The sequence below is a fragment of the Leuciscus leuciscus genome (assembly GCF_965113295.1).
Source record: "Leuciscus leuciscus genome assembly, chromosome: 8".
Taxonomy (NCBI): Eukaryota; Metazoa; Chordata; class Actinopteri; order Cypriniformes; family Leuciscidae; genus Leuciscus; species Leuciscus leuciscus.
Genome location: NC_138732.1, coordinates 35,396,259 through 35,414,470, shown reverse-complemented (window position 1 = coordinate 35,414,470; position 18,212 = coordinate 35,396,259). Strand labels below are relative to the sequence as shown.

General features: G+C 38.1%; 2 protein-coding genes across 2 annotated transcripts in view; both read right to left on the bottom strand.

The window, feature by feature from the left end:
* Window positions 1–891: 891 nt before the first annotated feature.
* On the bottom strand, window positions 892–6,034 carry LOC309504501 (E3 SUMO-protein ligase ZBED1-like). The gene is made up of 2 exons (XM_082177646.1): window positions 3,434–6,034; window positions 892–3,159 (listed from the first exon to the last, which is right to left on the bottom strand). The coding sequence occupies exons 1-2, from the start codon at window positions 4,898–4,900 to the stop codon at window positions 2,737–2,739; spliced, it is 1,890 nt and encodes a 629-aa protein (XP_082033772.1). The 5' UTR covers window positions 4,901–6,034; the 3' UTR covers window positions 892–2,736.
* Window positions 6,035–12,072: 6,038 nt separating this feature from the next.
* Window positions 12,073–18,212, bottom strand: part of fam199x (family with sequence similarity 199, X-linked) — a 64,492-nt gene continuing 58,352 nt past the window's right edge. Inside the window, exon 7 of the mRNA XM_082178397.1 lies at window positions 12,073–14,738. Within this exon, the coding sequence (XP_082034523.1) occupies window positions 14,565–14,738 (174 nt within the window). The 3' untranslated portion in view covers window positions 12,073–14,564. The remainder of the gene's footprint in view (window positions 14,739–18,212) is intronic.

The window sequence follows — 18,212 nt, the reverse complement described above, 5'->3', positions numbered from 1 at the left end:
CAGACAGAGAATGAGACGCCCCTACTTCAGGGAAGATGGAAAAACTTCACAGTAAAAGCAATAGTGTAAAAGTTGAGAAATGAGTGGTTATTTATTATACTAAATACCAGTATTCTAATACTGAGTAAAATAAAAATAAAAAATATATATAAAAAAAAAATATATATATGTTTATAAATCAAATGTAAAACGTATAGGAAAGGAATGGTTTCTCTATCAACCTGTAACCATCATAAAATGTTCAAACCCTTGTATTAACATCCACTTCACCAGAGTGGCTCAATAACACTTTGAAAGTTTTACTTAACAACATCAGCATATCTGAATACACTGCAGATAAACCTCATATGCAAATAACAGCAGTATATACTTGTGAATGTAATTCACACAACAGTAACCTTCAGGTCAATTGTAACCTCAGAAACAGTTTTGCACAATACACTTAACAACACTCCATGACCAACCTCAGTTCAACGTTCCTTTTGATTCGGATTGTCCACGTTACGTATGTGCCGACCGTACACCAATTAATAGAACATGTCCATCACGAGGGCGTTGCTATCCCGTGACAATGGTGGAGTCATGTGTGGCAGGGTAGCCTATTACTCCTCGACCGCACTGTGTATCAATGGCGTGAGAGAGATAGAGGGAGAGGGAGAGAGCAGGTGAAATGAGCCACAGGTACTTCCCGGGCTATAGCTGTGAACTGGCTGGTTGTCTTCCTTCCCTTGCGTGACAAGCTTCCAACGTTGGCGACGAGCTAGTATAGCTAAATAATCAACACTTTGCACTACATAGCGAGAACGTTTGCCTCGCACTATGCGAACTATACTTAGTGATGGCCAAATGAAGCGTTTCGAAGCATTATTGCTTTCTGATACAACAATTGTGTCGAAAATGGTTCATTACTCGAAGCTTCATTCAGATATAAATTGCAGCACCATCTCCTGGTGAAGTAAATGTAATGCAACAAAGCTGACAACCATAAAATGCAAGTAGGCCTATATGTTAACGCCCCGTTTATTACGTGTTTACCGAGGCGATCAAAGCTGAAACAGTGTTAGTGCTGTGAAACTCATTTATGTTGGTGAATTTTACAGATACTGATGAATTTCATGTGTTCACCTTGATAATAAAACATTAAGCATGATGCGTGTGTGTAATTATTTCTTTACACAAGTACAGAAGATAAGACCAGCTTAAAAAAAAGTTGGAAACCATCACAGAAATTCTAATGGTTTCTATTAAAATACCAATAGGAACCATTGCCTTTTACCATTTAAACCACTACAGATTTTTTTTTTTTTTTTTTTTTTGTAGTGTGTTTGGGACATATTCCATTAGGATTTAATGCCCCCACCAATAGAACCCAACACATATCAGTAGAGACCCACAGAGACCACTATAATTCCCATTACAACCAATAAAAAGCCCATGAAAACCAAGAATTTCTGTAATGGTTTCTATAGGGTTTTTTTTGGCAGGGCAGTATCATGTGTGAAAGCTTTATCTTGTTTAGCTGTGGGAAGCAGAACTCTATAACTTGTTAACTGGTGGGACTGATATTTCTGTATGTTGAAAAGGATGTGCTTGTGTAACTGGTTGTACTTGTATAATGTAGCAGAGGGTTTTTGAAGTGTCTGTCTTTGATGCATGTTTTTATGTAACATATCTTCATATGTTCTCTCATTAATAATAATAATAATAAAAAATGTGGCAGAGGGTGTGCTTTGGGTACATGCAAAATGCTTAGACAAAGTGTTCATTAAATGGTATGGTTTTTATTCAGAAATATTATTTTCTCCACAGTCTTTGGTGAAAGGCGATTTCTTTTTTTTAAACAATTTCACCAGCTTTAGAGAATATCCTCTCGCATGGAACAGATGATGCAGGAGTACACAAAAACAGTTTAGACAGTATATTTATATCACATTTCATACACAGAAATTCACAGAAATGAGAAAACAATCTAAGAGAAAAAAAGCCCTTAAAATCACAAATAATAAAAATGAATGATAATTTAAAATAACAATTGAAAGAAAATCATTTGGTTTAAAATGTGTTTAACAACATTCACACAGAAATAAAACTGGCTTAAGTTAAAATTGTTAAAATTGCAGTCAGTGTGAAGCAGCACAGTGCTCATTCAGTAAATGCAGAGTTAAACAGATGTGTGCAGATGTAAGCACATATGATGTAAAAACAATCCATTGTACTGTAGTGCTCCATATCATTCACTACATTTGTAAAAATATTTGTATGCAGAACGGGGAAATAAGTTTAAAGTGTTCCCAAACTTGGGAACGACTTCTCTTTCTCGCTGGCTCCATCACAACACTGAAATAAATTCAATCCACTCTCCTCAACAATAACGCCAATCCAAACACCGACTACTACAACTAAGCATGTAACGATTCACTGAACTCGCGATGCGATACGATTCACGATACTGGTTTCACGATACGATTTTCTCACGATTTTTTGTACAAAATGAGATTTAAGAAAGATAAATGAAAAAGTTTCCTTTTATTCTTTCATTCTCACTCAGGCAAAATGCTGCACATTTCTTTCTGAAACTGAAATATCTTTGTCAAATAACAAAACTAAATTGAAATATTAAAACAAATCCCCAAAAATAAATAAAATACAAATAAAATAAATCTATCTTTTCATATAAACAAACTGAGGCTTTGCTGGTGCTCTTTCCTAGCTTATAATCTTCTTCTTTTTTTTTTTTTACATGTTTTTTTTAAGAAATATCAGCATGTCCACATTCTCTGGCAGAAGCTGAGATCTCTGCACATTCACAATGTCCCCTGCTGATGAAAAAACCCTTTCACTAGGGACAGAGGTGGCTGGTGTGGAGAGATATGCTTTTGCTATACTGGATAGCAGTGGGTATAGCCTAGCATTCTCTTTCCACCACTTGAGTGGACAGCTATTGAGGGAAATGGATGTTTCAGCTCTGTACTTATTAATTTCTGCATCAATCTGACTGATGTGCTGTGCAACTGGTTCATCGAAAGTCCCTCCAAGGAGATCTTCCAATGCTGTTTTCTTGGAAGGAGGTTGTTTCAGCTCTGCTCCTGCTCTGTCTGTCAGGTCAAGAGGCTGCTCTGCTGCAGGGGGGTGACCACTGGCACCTTCTTTGCCCTCATCCTGCACAGAGGAATAGCAGAAATAAAAAGACTAAGTAAAATCTAAGTACAACAAGTACAACATTTCACATTGTTATAAAGGCAAGATTTTAATATCATTTGTTATAATTTGTCTATCAATTTGACTATCATTAATACTCAGTTTACACGAACACATTTGGAAACACATTTAGAAAAATATGCCATAATAATAAACAAATTATTTAAAAAAATAATAATTTATAGAAAGGGTAAAATAAATACAATTGAGAGAAAGAGTAAAATAAATACAATACCTGGTTCTGCAACATCAGTACAGCTATCTCCTTCAGTCTGTGGAATACATCATTGCGTTGATCGTTCTCTAGATGAGGCAGAGCCCGGAATCTGGGGTCTAATGCTGTGCACTCCAGCAGGTGGTTGTACTCTGAAGTGTATCTGTTGTAAAGGTTGTTCAGTATAGCTCTCTTTATGTTGCTCACAGTGGGGGAATCTTCTTCGTTGGATGCCATGTTATGCTCGATCATATGCTTTAAGGGCACAATGAGAGACACAGTGGGGTTTTTTTCGTCACACAGCACAGTGGTGGCCGTTTTGAGTGGCTTTAGAAGCTTCACCATGTCCTCCGCATCACCGATGTCTGAGCCATCCAAAGTATCGATGTCACGGACATTTCGTCGAACATCGTTGCTCAGGAGAGTTGCTGTTACAGCCGCTTGCTGTTCGAGATAGCGTTCGATCATATCCAGACTGCTGTTCCAGCGCGTAGCGACATCGATGATTAACTTATGCGGTGGAAGCTCCAGTAGTATCTGTTTGGCTGCGAGCGCAGCTGTGGCTGTTGAGCTTCGGTGAAAGAAGGCAGCAATACGCCTCACTCTGCCCAACAAACGGCTCGCACGGGGCACACTCAAACCCGCTTGGCTGGCTAAGTTCAAAGTGTGGGCAAAACACCTGACATGGGGGGCCAGCCCAGCCTCTCTGACAGCAACATCCATATTCCTCACGTTGTCCGTGACCACAGCAATTCCATGGTTGGCCTTTTGAAGCCCCCATTCACTCACAGCTGATTTTAAAACTTCAGCAATATTAGCTCCGGTGTGTGTTTCGAACAATGTTCGAGTTTGGAGAACAAAATTAACCATCTCCCACTCACTGGTTATCACATGGGCTGTGACCGTAAGATAACTCTGGGTAGCCCTGGAGGTCCAGCCGTCGGTTGTAATTGATACACTATATGCTTTTCTGAGGGTCTCAACTACCTTAGATTTTGTTTCCCTGTAAAGCGCTGGCATGACAGTCTGGCTAAAGTGGGGGCGTGATGGGATGGTGTATTTGGGCTCCAATTTGTTGACGAGTAGTCTAAATCCTTCATTTTCTACGACAGAAAACGGCCTCATATCTTTTGCCATGAAAACACCGATACACCTTGTGATCTCCTTTGCTCTCGCACTCGTCGCCGCGAGTGGGGCTGCAAATGCGCCGGTCAATGTGGTTTGGCCCACTAACAGGTTTTTACGTGCAGACGGCGGTGACTGGAGCTTCTCACTGTGGTGACGGTTTGTATGCTGCATCATGTTTGTTGTGCTATTGGTGTATATTAACATCTTCTTGCAGTATCTGCACACAGTTTTTGTTTTGTCCGTTACCACCTCACCATTTTCATTTTTAGTCTTCGGAAAGCCAAAATGCCGCCACACTTCCGATTTGAATGAGGTTGGGGCATCCTCAACATCAACGTCATCTACACTTGCCGCCGCCATTTTTGCTACTGTTTAAAGCTATCAGAGAATGTCTTGTTCGCTGCTATCGCGTCTGTAAAGCGGTCAAGCTACTGCTTCAGCGCCCCCTGCTGTTTAAAACATGTATCGCGATTCGTTTAACATCTCAACCGACACGAATCGTCACACATTTTCATCGATTTTCAACCGGCTCGGAGTGCATCGTTACATCCCTAACTACAACCCACGGTGTTGCCATGGTTTGGCTTCACTTTTATAAGAAATACAGCCGCCAGGTTTCAAACCTGTCAACACTGTATTCGTCTGTCAAAGCAGTCAGGTGGTTCACTACAGGAGTGAAGCAGTGTGTTTGCTTCAGAAGTCATTTTCACGTGACTAGTGACGTAATGATACAAGCTCCGAAGCAGTGGTTCATTGCGAGGACCGTTCGAGTTTGAAGCAAGCTTCGGAGCGTCGGTGTCAGACGTAACATCACTAACTATACTTGTTGATGATATGACGATGGATGAATCTTCAGTAATGATGGCGTGGAGTCTTCCGCTCTTACACACGCCACTCAAACCGTAACTGTTCCGTAGCTCAGACCAAAACATGTAGCACGCAATAACTAAGAGCTAAACTGTTATTTACTAAATCATCATACCGAAATCTCCGTCAGCATGGGACCTCTTCGGACGCCGCCGTCCTCTCTGTTGTTCTTTACAAAACTTTTTTTAGTCCCGCCCCCTTCTCTCCTCTCATTCACCAGTGTACCAGCATGCAAGTCATTGATTGGCCGAGTCTATGTCCAAGTTCCTGTGTGCGACTGGTTGAAAATATTCTGGGGGATTTCTTCATGTTATCGTAGGAGCTACATATCAAGAAATATGTGCACACTCTGGGTGTACACCTACACAAGCTTTGAAAACGCAAACCTGTGAAAACACTGACGGCGTGCACATGCGTATTACGTGTTTAGTCTATAGGTATGCGCGCTTGAATATATATGTGCGTATACAAGATCAAGCAGCAATGACATTGCAGGCTGACTAATCACTAGACAAATAAATACACTCTTTCATTTGCATGAATGAAAAATGAAGGCCAAATAAAAAAATTCATATGCTTGCCTACATCCCGTTAACACAATCCCTAGTTGATCGATAAGATTGCCACTCATTTCTGAGGTGGCTATAAAGGTCAAGTTCTCGGGGTCCTTCGGGTCCAAATGGACCCGAAGCGTTTAAATATTTTTTTTTTTAAAAATCATAGCTTCATCGGAATGGTCCGATATTTGGTGACTTTGTTGGTACTTGGTATATGAACACCCAAAAAAATTGGGGACAGGATTTGAATAGTCTAAGTGGTTGTAAAAAAAATAGTCACACTCAGGACCTTCGGGTCCAAATGGACCCGCCATAGGAAATGAATGGGAAATTGGCAAAAATGTGAAAATGCAGAGTTTTTTTGTGCGTACAATCTACAAATCAGCCACGATCCAGAAAAAAAGCACACAACAGTAAAGGGGTGAATCTATAAAACATCAAGAGTGCAAAACAGACACATCCACAAACACACACACACACACAAACACACTTTTATACACATACACACTAATAAATTCAGATTACAAAAATCTGTTTTGAATTTTTAAAAATCACAGCTTCATCGGATTGTTACGAAACTAGGTGACTTTTATGGTATTAGGTATGTGAACACACAAAAATATTGAGGTCATGATCCAAGCATGCTAAGTGGTCGTCACACTTCTGCTCTTTGGTCAAAATGACCCCCATAGGAAATGAATGGGAAATTGTCAAAAATATGAAAACACAGAGATTTTTTTGTGCATACAATCTACAAATCAGCCAGGATGCAGAAAAAAATGACTCAACAGTGAAGGGGTGAATCTCTAAAACATCAAGAGTGCAAAACAGACACACACACACACACTTATACACACTAGAACAAACACAAATGAAAGCTAATTTTAGGAAATGTGTGAAATAATAGAATAGCCTATGTAAATAGTATGCAAATAATTTAAATATATAGTTATGATATTTAAAACACTTTTTACATTTTTCTATTTTCCATTGTTTGATAATAATTATACTTTTACTGTTATTTTAGTTTTTTGATCATTATTTGATGTTACCAGTTATACTCTTCATTGAATTTGTTCATTGAATTTTCAGTTACTGTTCATTGAATACTTTTCATTGAATTCAAAATGTTTATTGTGAAAGATTAATAAAAATATTTGCATTTTCAAAAAGAATTGCATTTTTATTAAGTTAGAATTAAGTTAAAATTAAACATTGGGTAATAAAATGCTTTCCATTTGTTCTCTTTCTAATGCAGTGTTCAGGTTTGACTGTATTATAAAGTAAAATTGGAACTTCAAATTACCATTTGAACCAACCAAACAAACAAAAAAAAAAAGACAAAAATAGTCTTTGAGAATCTGTTATTATATTTTAAAATCAACAACCTCAAAAAAAATGGGCAAATATGTGCAAAAATCACTAGAATTCGCAAGCCTTTCTACAGAGAGCTGTAAATCCATCTAGTGGTAAAAATGTGCTATTGCGTGATAAAAATGCTCAGTGTGTCCACCTGGTGGCACCCATCTCATTTCAAAAATTGCTTTCATGAGGCCTAGGCTTGACTCTAAAATGAAATACAGCTTTAATAAAAAAAATTAAAAAATAATATATATATAAAAAAATTCTATTATATTCAATGGGAAAAAATGGGTCATAATTATTGCATAAATATTAATTATAAATCATAAAATTATCTCAAAACACCAAAAAAGAAAAGAAAAAATATTATCAAAAAAAAGTTTAAAAAAAAAAATTTGATTTTTTTTTTATATATATGAATCCCGCCCTCCGGGTCCATTTGGACCCGAAAGTCCCAAGTGTGACTGTTAAACGAAGGACCCCAGAGGGTTAAGAGCATCACCTTATGTTAATGATTATTATAAAAAAAAAAATTATCTATTGTTACTTCCAATTATTGGCATAACCTTTATTGCAATAATGTTATTCAGCATTTAACGTATTTCTGAATTTCTAAGACACTAAACCTCATTCTCTGAACCAAATTCTCAATAGCCTAAACCAATTTGTTGAATAAATCACTCTTTCTGCAAAACCTTAAACAAGTTCAGGCAGTTAGACACCATTAGCAAATTTCATGCAGGTAAAAGTTAAACACAACTACAACACAGTTGTCATTGTTTACACACAGCGACTCAAAATTGTTCAAACTTGTTTCTAATGGAGTGCTCAGGTGACACAGGTGCACTGAATGTTGATATGAACGATAGATGGAAACAACCTGAAAAGGAGAGGAAGAGTATGTATAAGAGGTGGTGGATGAGGAGGAAGAGGATGAGAAAGATGTAACGACTGAGACAAATCAGACACAATTACTTGTTATAATGTAACAAATAATCTTTAAAACTCACTCTGGGATCTATGGTCCCATTCCCCCAACAAGGGCAAGAAGGGTCTTGGTTACCATGACTACGATCAGATAAGTTGGTTTTATTGCTGTTAAAAATGTGGTCATGTGGTCAAGGCAGAGACCATAGGGAAGACAGAAACAGACCTCAAACAGACTTTGCTGCATTCATTTATAGACAAACTGATCTATAAATGAACATGCATCCCAGAAAATTGTGTGAATGATTTACTGTCTTGTGTAGTGTATTTTAATTCTATAATTTTTTTTGATACTGTGTATTTTATGATAGAACCAACGGTCAATGTAACCTCACCTATACCATGTTTGGTCTCTATAAATTGGTACTTTGAAGATTGAAACGGTTGTGTACATGATATGCCGATAGCTGCGCAACATATTAGTATTACAAGAATCTTTCTTAGTTTCTTTATCAGAAACCAATCCAGCTGCACATGCAAATGAGCCCGCTTAAAACAAAGGTTCATAAATCAACCACATAGGAATTTTCGCGCTTGAAAATTCCACCATTCTCATTGGTCAAGCAAACCCGGAGAGGTGGGGCCTTTCTGAGGCTTTATTAGAGACAAATTCACAGTGACCCACTCTCTCTTCTTCTGGCCTCTACTGCTGCTTCTTCGGGTTGATGTCTGTGGGGACCCCCACTGGGGCCCATGGGCCCTGGCAGACGGTGACCACAGCCTGCTATGCCTTAACTCTCCCAACAGAGTCAGACTGTATTTTCTTCAATCCAACTCAGAAGAAAACTGCAACTTTACCATCACTGAATGGGCAACCATCAACTCTTCCGATGTACTCACTCCTTGGTTGCCTGCGTGGCCTCTCCGGCCCAGGACCGGCAGGTCACAATCTGCATGTGCTCATGGAGAGAGAGAAAACCTTCAACCAGAACAGAGTCAAACAAACCACTCAAGTTCACCAACTTCTCTTCATTCAACGGCGAAGAAATCGATTGAGACTCATGGAACCATCAAAATGTTTCCTGCTTCCAGTTCCATTCTGTCACTCACCATTTTACCCATGCATGTATGTGTTTTGTTTAGTTTAGTTTGTGATTTAGTTAATAAAACTTGTGCACAATTCGTATTTGGTTCTGATACTCTGCTTGCAACAAAGTTTACTTTACGATTTAGATTTTAACTACAGGCTCTTAGTAGTACTGTACAGTAAGAAAGACATTTCCCTTCCCGGAAATGAATATTTCTTAGAATTAATAAACAATTAACGCTGAGTGTTCACGGGACGAAAATCTTGATTGTTGGTTGATTGTAATATTAATTTTACTATCCATCCATCCATCCAAATATCCATAATCAATTATAACAAGTTATGATTGATTATTAATATTTCTTTGAGCTAACTCGTTACAAAGATCAAGGTGTGGACAGTGTTGTCAAGGCTGGATCCATCACACCAGAGACAACATTGCCTGTGAGTAGTCAGGTCGGACGCAAGACGAAGACATCACACTGAGGCTGAATTAATCTCTCACAGACTTTGATTTTTCAGTTACACAACTCTTTTGAGTGTACTTTTAACTAGGGTTGGGTACCGAAACCCGGTTCCAATAGAGAACCGGTTCCGACTTAAACAGTAGTATCGAGACCGAATAAGAACGCAACTTTCGGTGCCTGACTTTTTTCACCGCCCCCTAGAAAACATCTCGCGGCACGAATGATCCAATAACAAAACATCTCCAGTTAACCAGCAGAGCATTCATTTAGTTCGTTTGTTAAATAAGAGACGATCTAGCGCTGAAATGTGTTCTCTTACGAGAGGTTCTCTCGTACTTGCCTAAGTATCTTACGCTAGGGGAAAACCTCTTTTCCTCGAGATATTGAAGCCAAAAATTATCCTTGATTTTGCAATAATGTAAAACGCATTGCAGCAGCATGCAGACATGGGCGAGACAGCTCGCGCGCCCATTGGCTGCTCTGCGGCAACTGCACCAGCCTATCGATAGAGGCCCCTCACGTCATGTCCCGCCGAGAGCGGGTCGGGCTAGGGCTATAAATACGGCCCAGAGAGGCTGGTTTGGTCAGTTTTTTATCTCTTCAGCGAGCCTACGCATCGCTGGATCCTGAGAGGAAGCCGCGCCGTCTGATTCAAGCACTCAGCGGGATTTGTTCTGCATCTGAAGCTGCCAGTCGACAACTCGCCGCCTTCAGTCGCCGTTCCTGCTCACGATTTCCGGCGTACATATCCTTTTCTCTGCTACTGTGTTTTGTGTATGTGTGTGTTCGCCGCCGCGACACACACTCTCATTGCACTAAAAGAGCCGGGCGTCTTTTTCAAGACGCCCCTTTCCTGAGGACGCGCAGCTCTCGCGCTCGCTGACGGCGACTGCCCTCACTGCGAGCTAGTTACTGCCTATGGTGACTCTGCGGACTCACCTGGCATCCTTCTCCGAGACTGCGCCTCCGCCCCCCGCCCGCAAAGCTCGCCGGTGCGCCCGCTTGCCTTGCCTGCTTGGAGGATGATACCTGCTCTCCCTCTGTTCGAGCCGCGCAAACCGCGCCGTTCACAGGAGATGTCAGGAGCGGACGGTCACGGGGCTAGCTTTCTCTCTCCCTCTGTTCGAGCCGCGCAAACTGCGCCGTTCACAGGGGAGACTGGAAGCGGACGGTTGGGGTTAGTTTTTCTTTACGTACAAGAAAGCTACCCTGCAACTGCGCCCCATTCACGCGTCACTCACCAGCGAAAGGAGAAAATAGTGTTATCCTCTTTAAAATTTGCACCCTGTTGACTTCAATGGGACAGATTTTAAACCTGCTTTTACAAGTGCAAGTTTACATTACAAGTGCACAGGTCATGTGAGTGATTCCTTTAGAGTTAACACGGGTGAATCTGACTGCAGTAGATGTGAAAGATATGAATAAAGTTAATTCGGCCAGCGCTCATACCTGTGTTTACATCCTGTTTTCGGTTGAAGTCCAAAGTAGTCGATTGTCGAGTTCACGCGCATATGTTTAGATCACGCGCGTGAACTCGACAATCGACTACTTTGGACTTCAACCGAAAACAGGATGTAAATACAGGTATGAGCGCTGGCCGAATTAACTTCATTTTAACGGATGGTGTAGCAATATTGTTGTCCAGGTGGAAATCGGGAGGAATTCGGGAGAAAGGTCGGTCCGGGAGATTTTCGGGAGGGGCTTTGAAATTCGGGAGTCTCCCGGAAAAATCGGGAGGGTTGGCATCATGCTCACGGACAAAAGTTTTTTTTTTTTTTATCTTACGTGGAGTTTGCGTTGGTGTTTGAAATGAACTACAAGCCGGTCTCTTAGAATCCATCTTCTACGGAGAATGGCGGCGAATACACAAACCTGCCAGACAGCCAGGTGAGCGTGCCGTGAACGCGCATGACGTCACGCCCATTCTAAAATTCCGGCCCGAATCCCTCTTATTTATTTTACTTTACAGGATTATAGAGACAATCTCAGTGATCAGAGAAGGGCTCATTCAGCCCATCAGGCAATTGTTTAAGCATGTATGGGTTAGAAAACGGGTATTTTTAACATGAAAAGTTGCTTAATGCACCTTTAATTCTCATTTATAAAAATGCTAAATGTTTGACTGCACAATTACAATACTTACATGACTGCCAAGACAATACACTTACTGTAAAGATAGATTTAAATGCTGAAAGTATTTCATGTCAAGAAAATATATAATTGACACAAAAGCTAGTATGATGTGCAATCTATTTCACACCTCAATCATGTCATACTTTGATTTTATTTGATGAAATTAAGAATATTCAGACATTTCAGCAAAGCAGTTAAGTCATACTAACTTCATCTTACACATTTATATATCCGGATCAAAATATCTATGTACTAGTCTTACAAATAGTGTAAAGAATAACAAAATGGTCTTCTCTAAAAAATGTATGTTATTTAGACACATTGCAACTAAACAGAATTTTGTGAATCATCCCATTGTTTGAATATTTGCGCATTTATGTTTAGAGAGACAAAAGAAAAACAATACTTTTTTAGATTAATCCTTTGTTTTTTTACAGTAAAATCTTAATTTTTGCACAATGTTGTTTTCTGCACATTTGCAATAAAAGGATGTTTAAATGGATAAAGAATGCTTAAATAACACATTTGCAAGGTTTAAAAATTTTTTTGGTTTGTTACTAAACTAATGCTAACCTTAAGGTTGCATAACCTTAACAAATTCCAAGATGTAACTTTTTTTTTTTGTAACTAAAAAGTAGTCCCCTCATTTACAATATACAACCCAGATTACATAAATATAATCACAATAAAAATTAGGAAATATTACTTTTCTCCAATTTTGCTAAAAGAGAGCAAAGTAATATTTTTTTCAGGTATCGTGTTCTATTAATTTGTAATATGAAATTTAAATGTCAAAAAGTCTCAAAACATATTGATATTTGTATGACCTTTCAAATAAATTTAAAGTAGATACAAAATGAAGGCAATGACTTCATTTGTCAGTGTTCCCTCTATGCCTGAGTTCATATTGTATGTACTTCTACAAGCAATAATTACCCAAAAAATTATGTAGGCTACATACGAATGATGTCATTATATAACATGATGAAATATATTTTCAAATATTCGTCATTGTCCTTTTAATGTTTTTAAACACTATTTAAGAACTTTAATTCGTAAGTTGTCTGGATGTTTTATCTTCTGGGCAAGAGTCAAAACACTTTTTTTTTTCTTTTTTTTTAAGTAAACAAAAAAAATATATTTTTCAATGCCCTCCATATTTATCAGACTCTAAGGTTTAACGTTCATCACTACCATTTAAAAAAAATCCCTATCATTTACAGTATGTGCTGACTAAAATTGTACTGCGCTGGTACATGTACTGTTGGTCAGACAGCATTTACTGTTAGGATAACTGCAGAGAGACTTTATTATTACAACTAAAGATCTGGGGCCTCATGTATAAAACCTTGCGTAGATTTCATCCTAAAAGTGTGTGCGCAAAATTCCCTTTATAAAACCCAGTCAGCGGAAGATTGTACGTACATGCACTTCCACCTCGAAATAACTATATGGAGCTAGTTTCACAATGCATAACGTCATCTGCATATCATTACCATATGCATATCCCCATCCACGTGATACCATGTTTAACGGTACAAGACATTGGGAAAATATGAGATACAAACTATAAATGTGCAGTCAAATTACAGTATCCTTGTCTTGTTTTAGAATAAATATATCAAAATATCTGCAAAAGCTAAATTGTATAAAATAAGGCCTATTTTTCAGAGGTTTTCAGTGAAGAGCTATTCTTTCTTTTTCACTGGCCAAACAGTATTTTTAATTGTTTTAAACAAATAAAATCAATGCAATTGTCCCTATAAAGGTAAACATATGTTTTAGAATGTTTATATATTTTTAATGGAAACAGACTGGCCTTATTTTTTGCAGTGTAAATACAACTGTCTGACTCTACGACAAAACATTTTTAAAGTAAAACGTGCAAATCTTAGTTTCCTTAAAATACAATTGTATTTTTCACAATGTTGGGAAGATTACAGTTGTTGTTATCATTAGGATACCGTCTAACTGCTCATGACATTGACAGAACACCTACATGCAGCAGTGGTTGTACAGTGTTGTCATCAGACCCATTCAAACCGGCCAATGGACCGCTCTACCAGTGAACAAAAGTGTGCATCATTGATTATTGTTCTTGCTAGAAATATTTTCTCAGAACAAGAGTAATGGAATTTAGATTAAAGAGAAATTATCATGTGCCTAGCACTCTTCGCTGTCACTAAAACATGAAAATGTAGCATGCCACAGGAAAAAAGTTCAAAGCAGCACATCCACTACAAATATTTCTAAATTCATAATTTTTGTTTAATTTCTGGATAATGACTATGTAATTTGAGTGCTTAACTCCATTAATGAGTGGAAAATTTAATTGAAAGGTGTATGAAACGCATCAAAATGAAAACAGTTTATAATCATTCTGTTTACTTCATTACTTCGCTCACTCCAGTAAAAGAATGCGTACGCACATATTTACGCTAAGTTTATTTTTTTATAAATCCTGTTATGTGCGTGGAAAATTACGTACACATATTTCAATGCCTTTTTTTGTGTGCACGCAACGTTTATACATCAGGCCCCTGGTTGCCGAGAGATGTCTAGAACAGAGTAATTAATGCTGCATTGGAAGAGGCTTAGAAGGAACACTGAATAATTCACTCTCGTCACATCAATACATCAACATCATCACAATGATCTTCCTCCTCTGTGACTTTAAGTGAAAGGACCTCCTCGTTCAGGAAGAGGCCGCTCAATCTCTCTTTGCGAGCCTGTCTCTGCTCCTTCAGCTGGCGCTTGCGTAAAGCTTTCTGCTGCATCTTCCTCTGCTTGGAGCGTTTCTGTAAAAGATGATGATCACAGCATTATGTTTTTACTATTAAGAATAGCAAAGCATTTAAAGTTGGGATGCACCAATCCAGTGTCCTTTATAGGTCAATTAAGCTTCATCCACACAGGCAGAAACTTTGTCGCTTGCACAGTGATACAGTGAATTTCTATTGTTGGTTACCATAGACCAGGGTTGGTCTTAGATCAAGATCTTCTGGATTTCTAGAAACTTCCAGGCAAGTGTGTTTGTTGGAGTTGAACTCTGTTGGTCATTGGCCCTCCAGGAGCAGGATTGGAAACCCCTCACAGCACTGTTTACTCAATATTATTATTAAAATATTAACGGTTACTAATATGGTACATTTATTCTATACATCTTTCAATACATCTTTTGTATTTATATGGTTTTGGATGTAACAGATTTTCATAAGTTAATAGTTAATTTTACTGGCAATGATTTGAACCTCACATATACACATACATACACATATATATATATATATATATATATATATATGTGTGTATGTATGTATGTATATGTATGTATATGTATGTGTGTGTATATATATACATGTATGTATATGTATATGTGTGTGTGTGTATATGTATGTATGTATGTATGTATGTATGTATGTATGTGTGTGTGTGTGTGTGTGTGTGTGTGTGTGTGTGTGTATACACACACACACACACACACACAAGTGTATAAACACATACATATATATATACATACATATACACATATACGTATATACGTATATATATATATATATATATATACACATATACACATATACATATACACATACACATACACATATACATATACATTATATATACATATATACATACATTATATATATATATATATATACACACACATACATACATATTAGGGCTAGGAATCAAAAAAAAAAAGCTCATTAATTGCACAATTTGCTGTAATTAATTGCAATTAATTGCATTTCCCCCATGCTTGTAATCATCAATATTTAAACTTAGAATCACCTAATTAAATTAAACAACACAGGAAAAAAAGGAACAGAAAATAGCCCTATATTAAAATAATATTAAACATCAATATATCAATATATTATTCTTTATATTATAATCAATTAAACAGAATTTTTTTATTTATTTTTTTATTATCCAAATAAAATATAGTCCTACAAAGCTATTATTACCAGAGCATGTGATCAGAGCAGGTCATTTTACCATTGTTGCCCAGCATGACTATACCAGCTCAGTAGGGCTATTGCAAACAGAAGTCTACTACTGAGCAGTGTTAATTTCGTTGACGAATAATTTGTGTCATTATTTTCGTCAACGACATTTTTTCACAGACGAAAACGAGACGATAACTAAATAAAAACTAGTTTTGAATGACAAAAACTATGACGAAAATCTATTGACATTTTCGTCAACGAATAAAAACTAGACGAAAATTTTAGATAGTGACGATTTGGGAAGCGATCCAGTCTGATGTCCTGCATTTGTGGTAGATGCGCACAATTGTACTGTAACGTGATCTACCCAGCGGCACACGAGTTGGCATGCGGTGCATGTCTCATAAAACGTTAAAACATGTAAACGCACAGACATGAAGATCTGAATAAGAGTGACGACGCAAAAAAAGAGCTATATTCGGTACGGTTTTCTGTGCGCACACACCCGACCCGAAGATTGCAGCCATTCACATAGACACCTAGCCTATACAGCGCGCGAGTACAGAATTGAGCTCTCTTTCGTGTCTGAATGGACAAATACACACAAATATTATGTCTAAATGTCAGTTTTGGAGAGTATTCACGTAAATTATGTCGGTTATGTCTTAAACAGTTGTGAGTGTATCTATGTGCATCAGTGCATTGGATATGTACGTATATGTATATATGAAGAGTTCAGATGCAAAAACCTCTAAATGCCATCTGAAATTTTCTTCTAGAATGATCATTTTTATCAAGCTCGTATATTTAATTTCAATAATTTCACTTAAATGGCAATTAATAGGTAATTTTCATTGCCATTTAAGTGAAATTACTGAACTTAAATATACAAGCTTCATAAAAATGATCATTCTAGGAGGAAATTTCAGATGGCATTTAGAGGTTTTTGCATCTGAACTCTTCATATATGTACGTATATGTATATATATGTACGTATATGTGTATATATATATATATATATATATATATATATATATATATATATATATATATATATATATATATATTTATATACACACACACACACTCACCTAAAGGATTATTAGGAACACCTGTTCAATTTCTCATTAATGCAATTATCTAATCAACCAATCACATGGCAGTTGCTTCAATGCATTTAGGGGTGTGGTCCTGGTCAAGACAATCTCCTGAACTCCAAACTGAATGTCAGAATGGGAAAGAAAGGTGATAAGCAATTTTGAGCGTGGCATGGTTGTTGGTGCCAGACGGGCCGGTCTGAGTATTTCACAATCTGCTCAGTTACTGGGATTTTCACGCACAACCATTTCTAGGGTTTACAAAGAATGGTGTGAAAAGGGAAAAACATCCAGTATGCGGCAGTCCTGTGGGCGAAAATGCCTTGTTGATGCTAGAAGTCAGAGGAGAATGGGCAGACTGATTCAAGCTGATAGAAGAGCAACTTTGACTGAAATAACCACTCGTTACAACCGAGGTATGCAGCAAAGCATTTGTGAAGCCACAACACGCACAACCTTGAGGCGGATGGGCTACAACAGCAGAAGACCCCACCGGGTACCACTCATCTCCACTACAAATAGGAAAAAGAGGCTAGAATTTGCACGAGCTCACCAAAATTGGACAGTTGAAGACTGGAAAAATGTTGCCTGGTCTGATGAGTCTCGATTTCTGTTGAGACATTCAGATGGTAGAGTCAGAATTTGGCGTAAACAGAATGAGAACATGGATCCATCATGCCTTGTTACCACTGTGCAAGCTGGTGGTGGTGGTGTAATGGTGTGGGGGATGTTTTCTTGGCACACTTTAGGCCCCTTAGTGCCAATTGGGCATCGTTTAAATGCCACGGCCTACCTGAGCATTGTTTCTGACCATGTCCATCCCTTTATGACCACCATGTACCCATCCTCTGATGGCTACTTCCAGCAGGATAATGCACCTTGTCACAAAGCTCGAATCATTTCAAATTGGTTTCTTGAACATGACAATGAGTTCACTGTACTAAAATGGCCCCCACAGTCACCAGATCTCAACCCAATAGAGCATCTTTGGGATGTGGTGGAACGGGAGCTTCGTGCCCTGGATGTGCATCCCACAAATCTCCATCAACTGCAAGATGCTATCCTATCAATATGGGCCAACATTTCTAAAGAATGCTTTCAGCACCTTGTTGAATCAATGCCACGTAGAATTAAGGCAGTTCTGAAGGCGAAAGGGGGTCAAACACAGTATTAGTATGGTGTTCCTAATAATCCTTTAGGTGAGTGTATATATATATATATA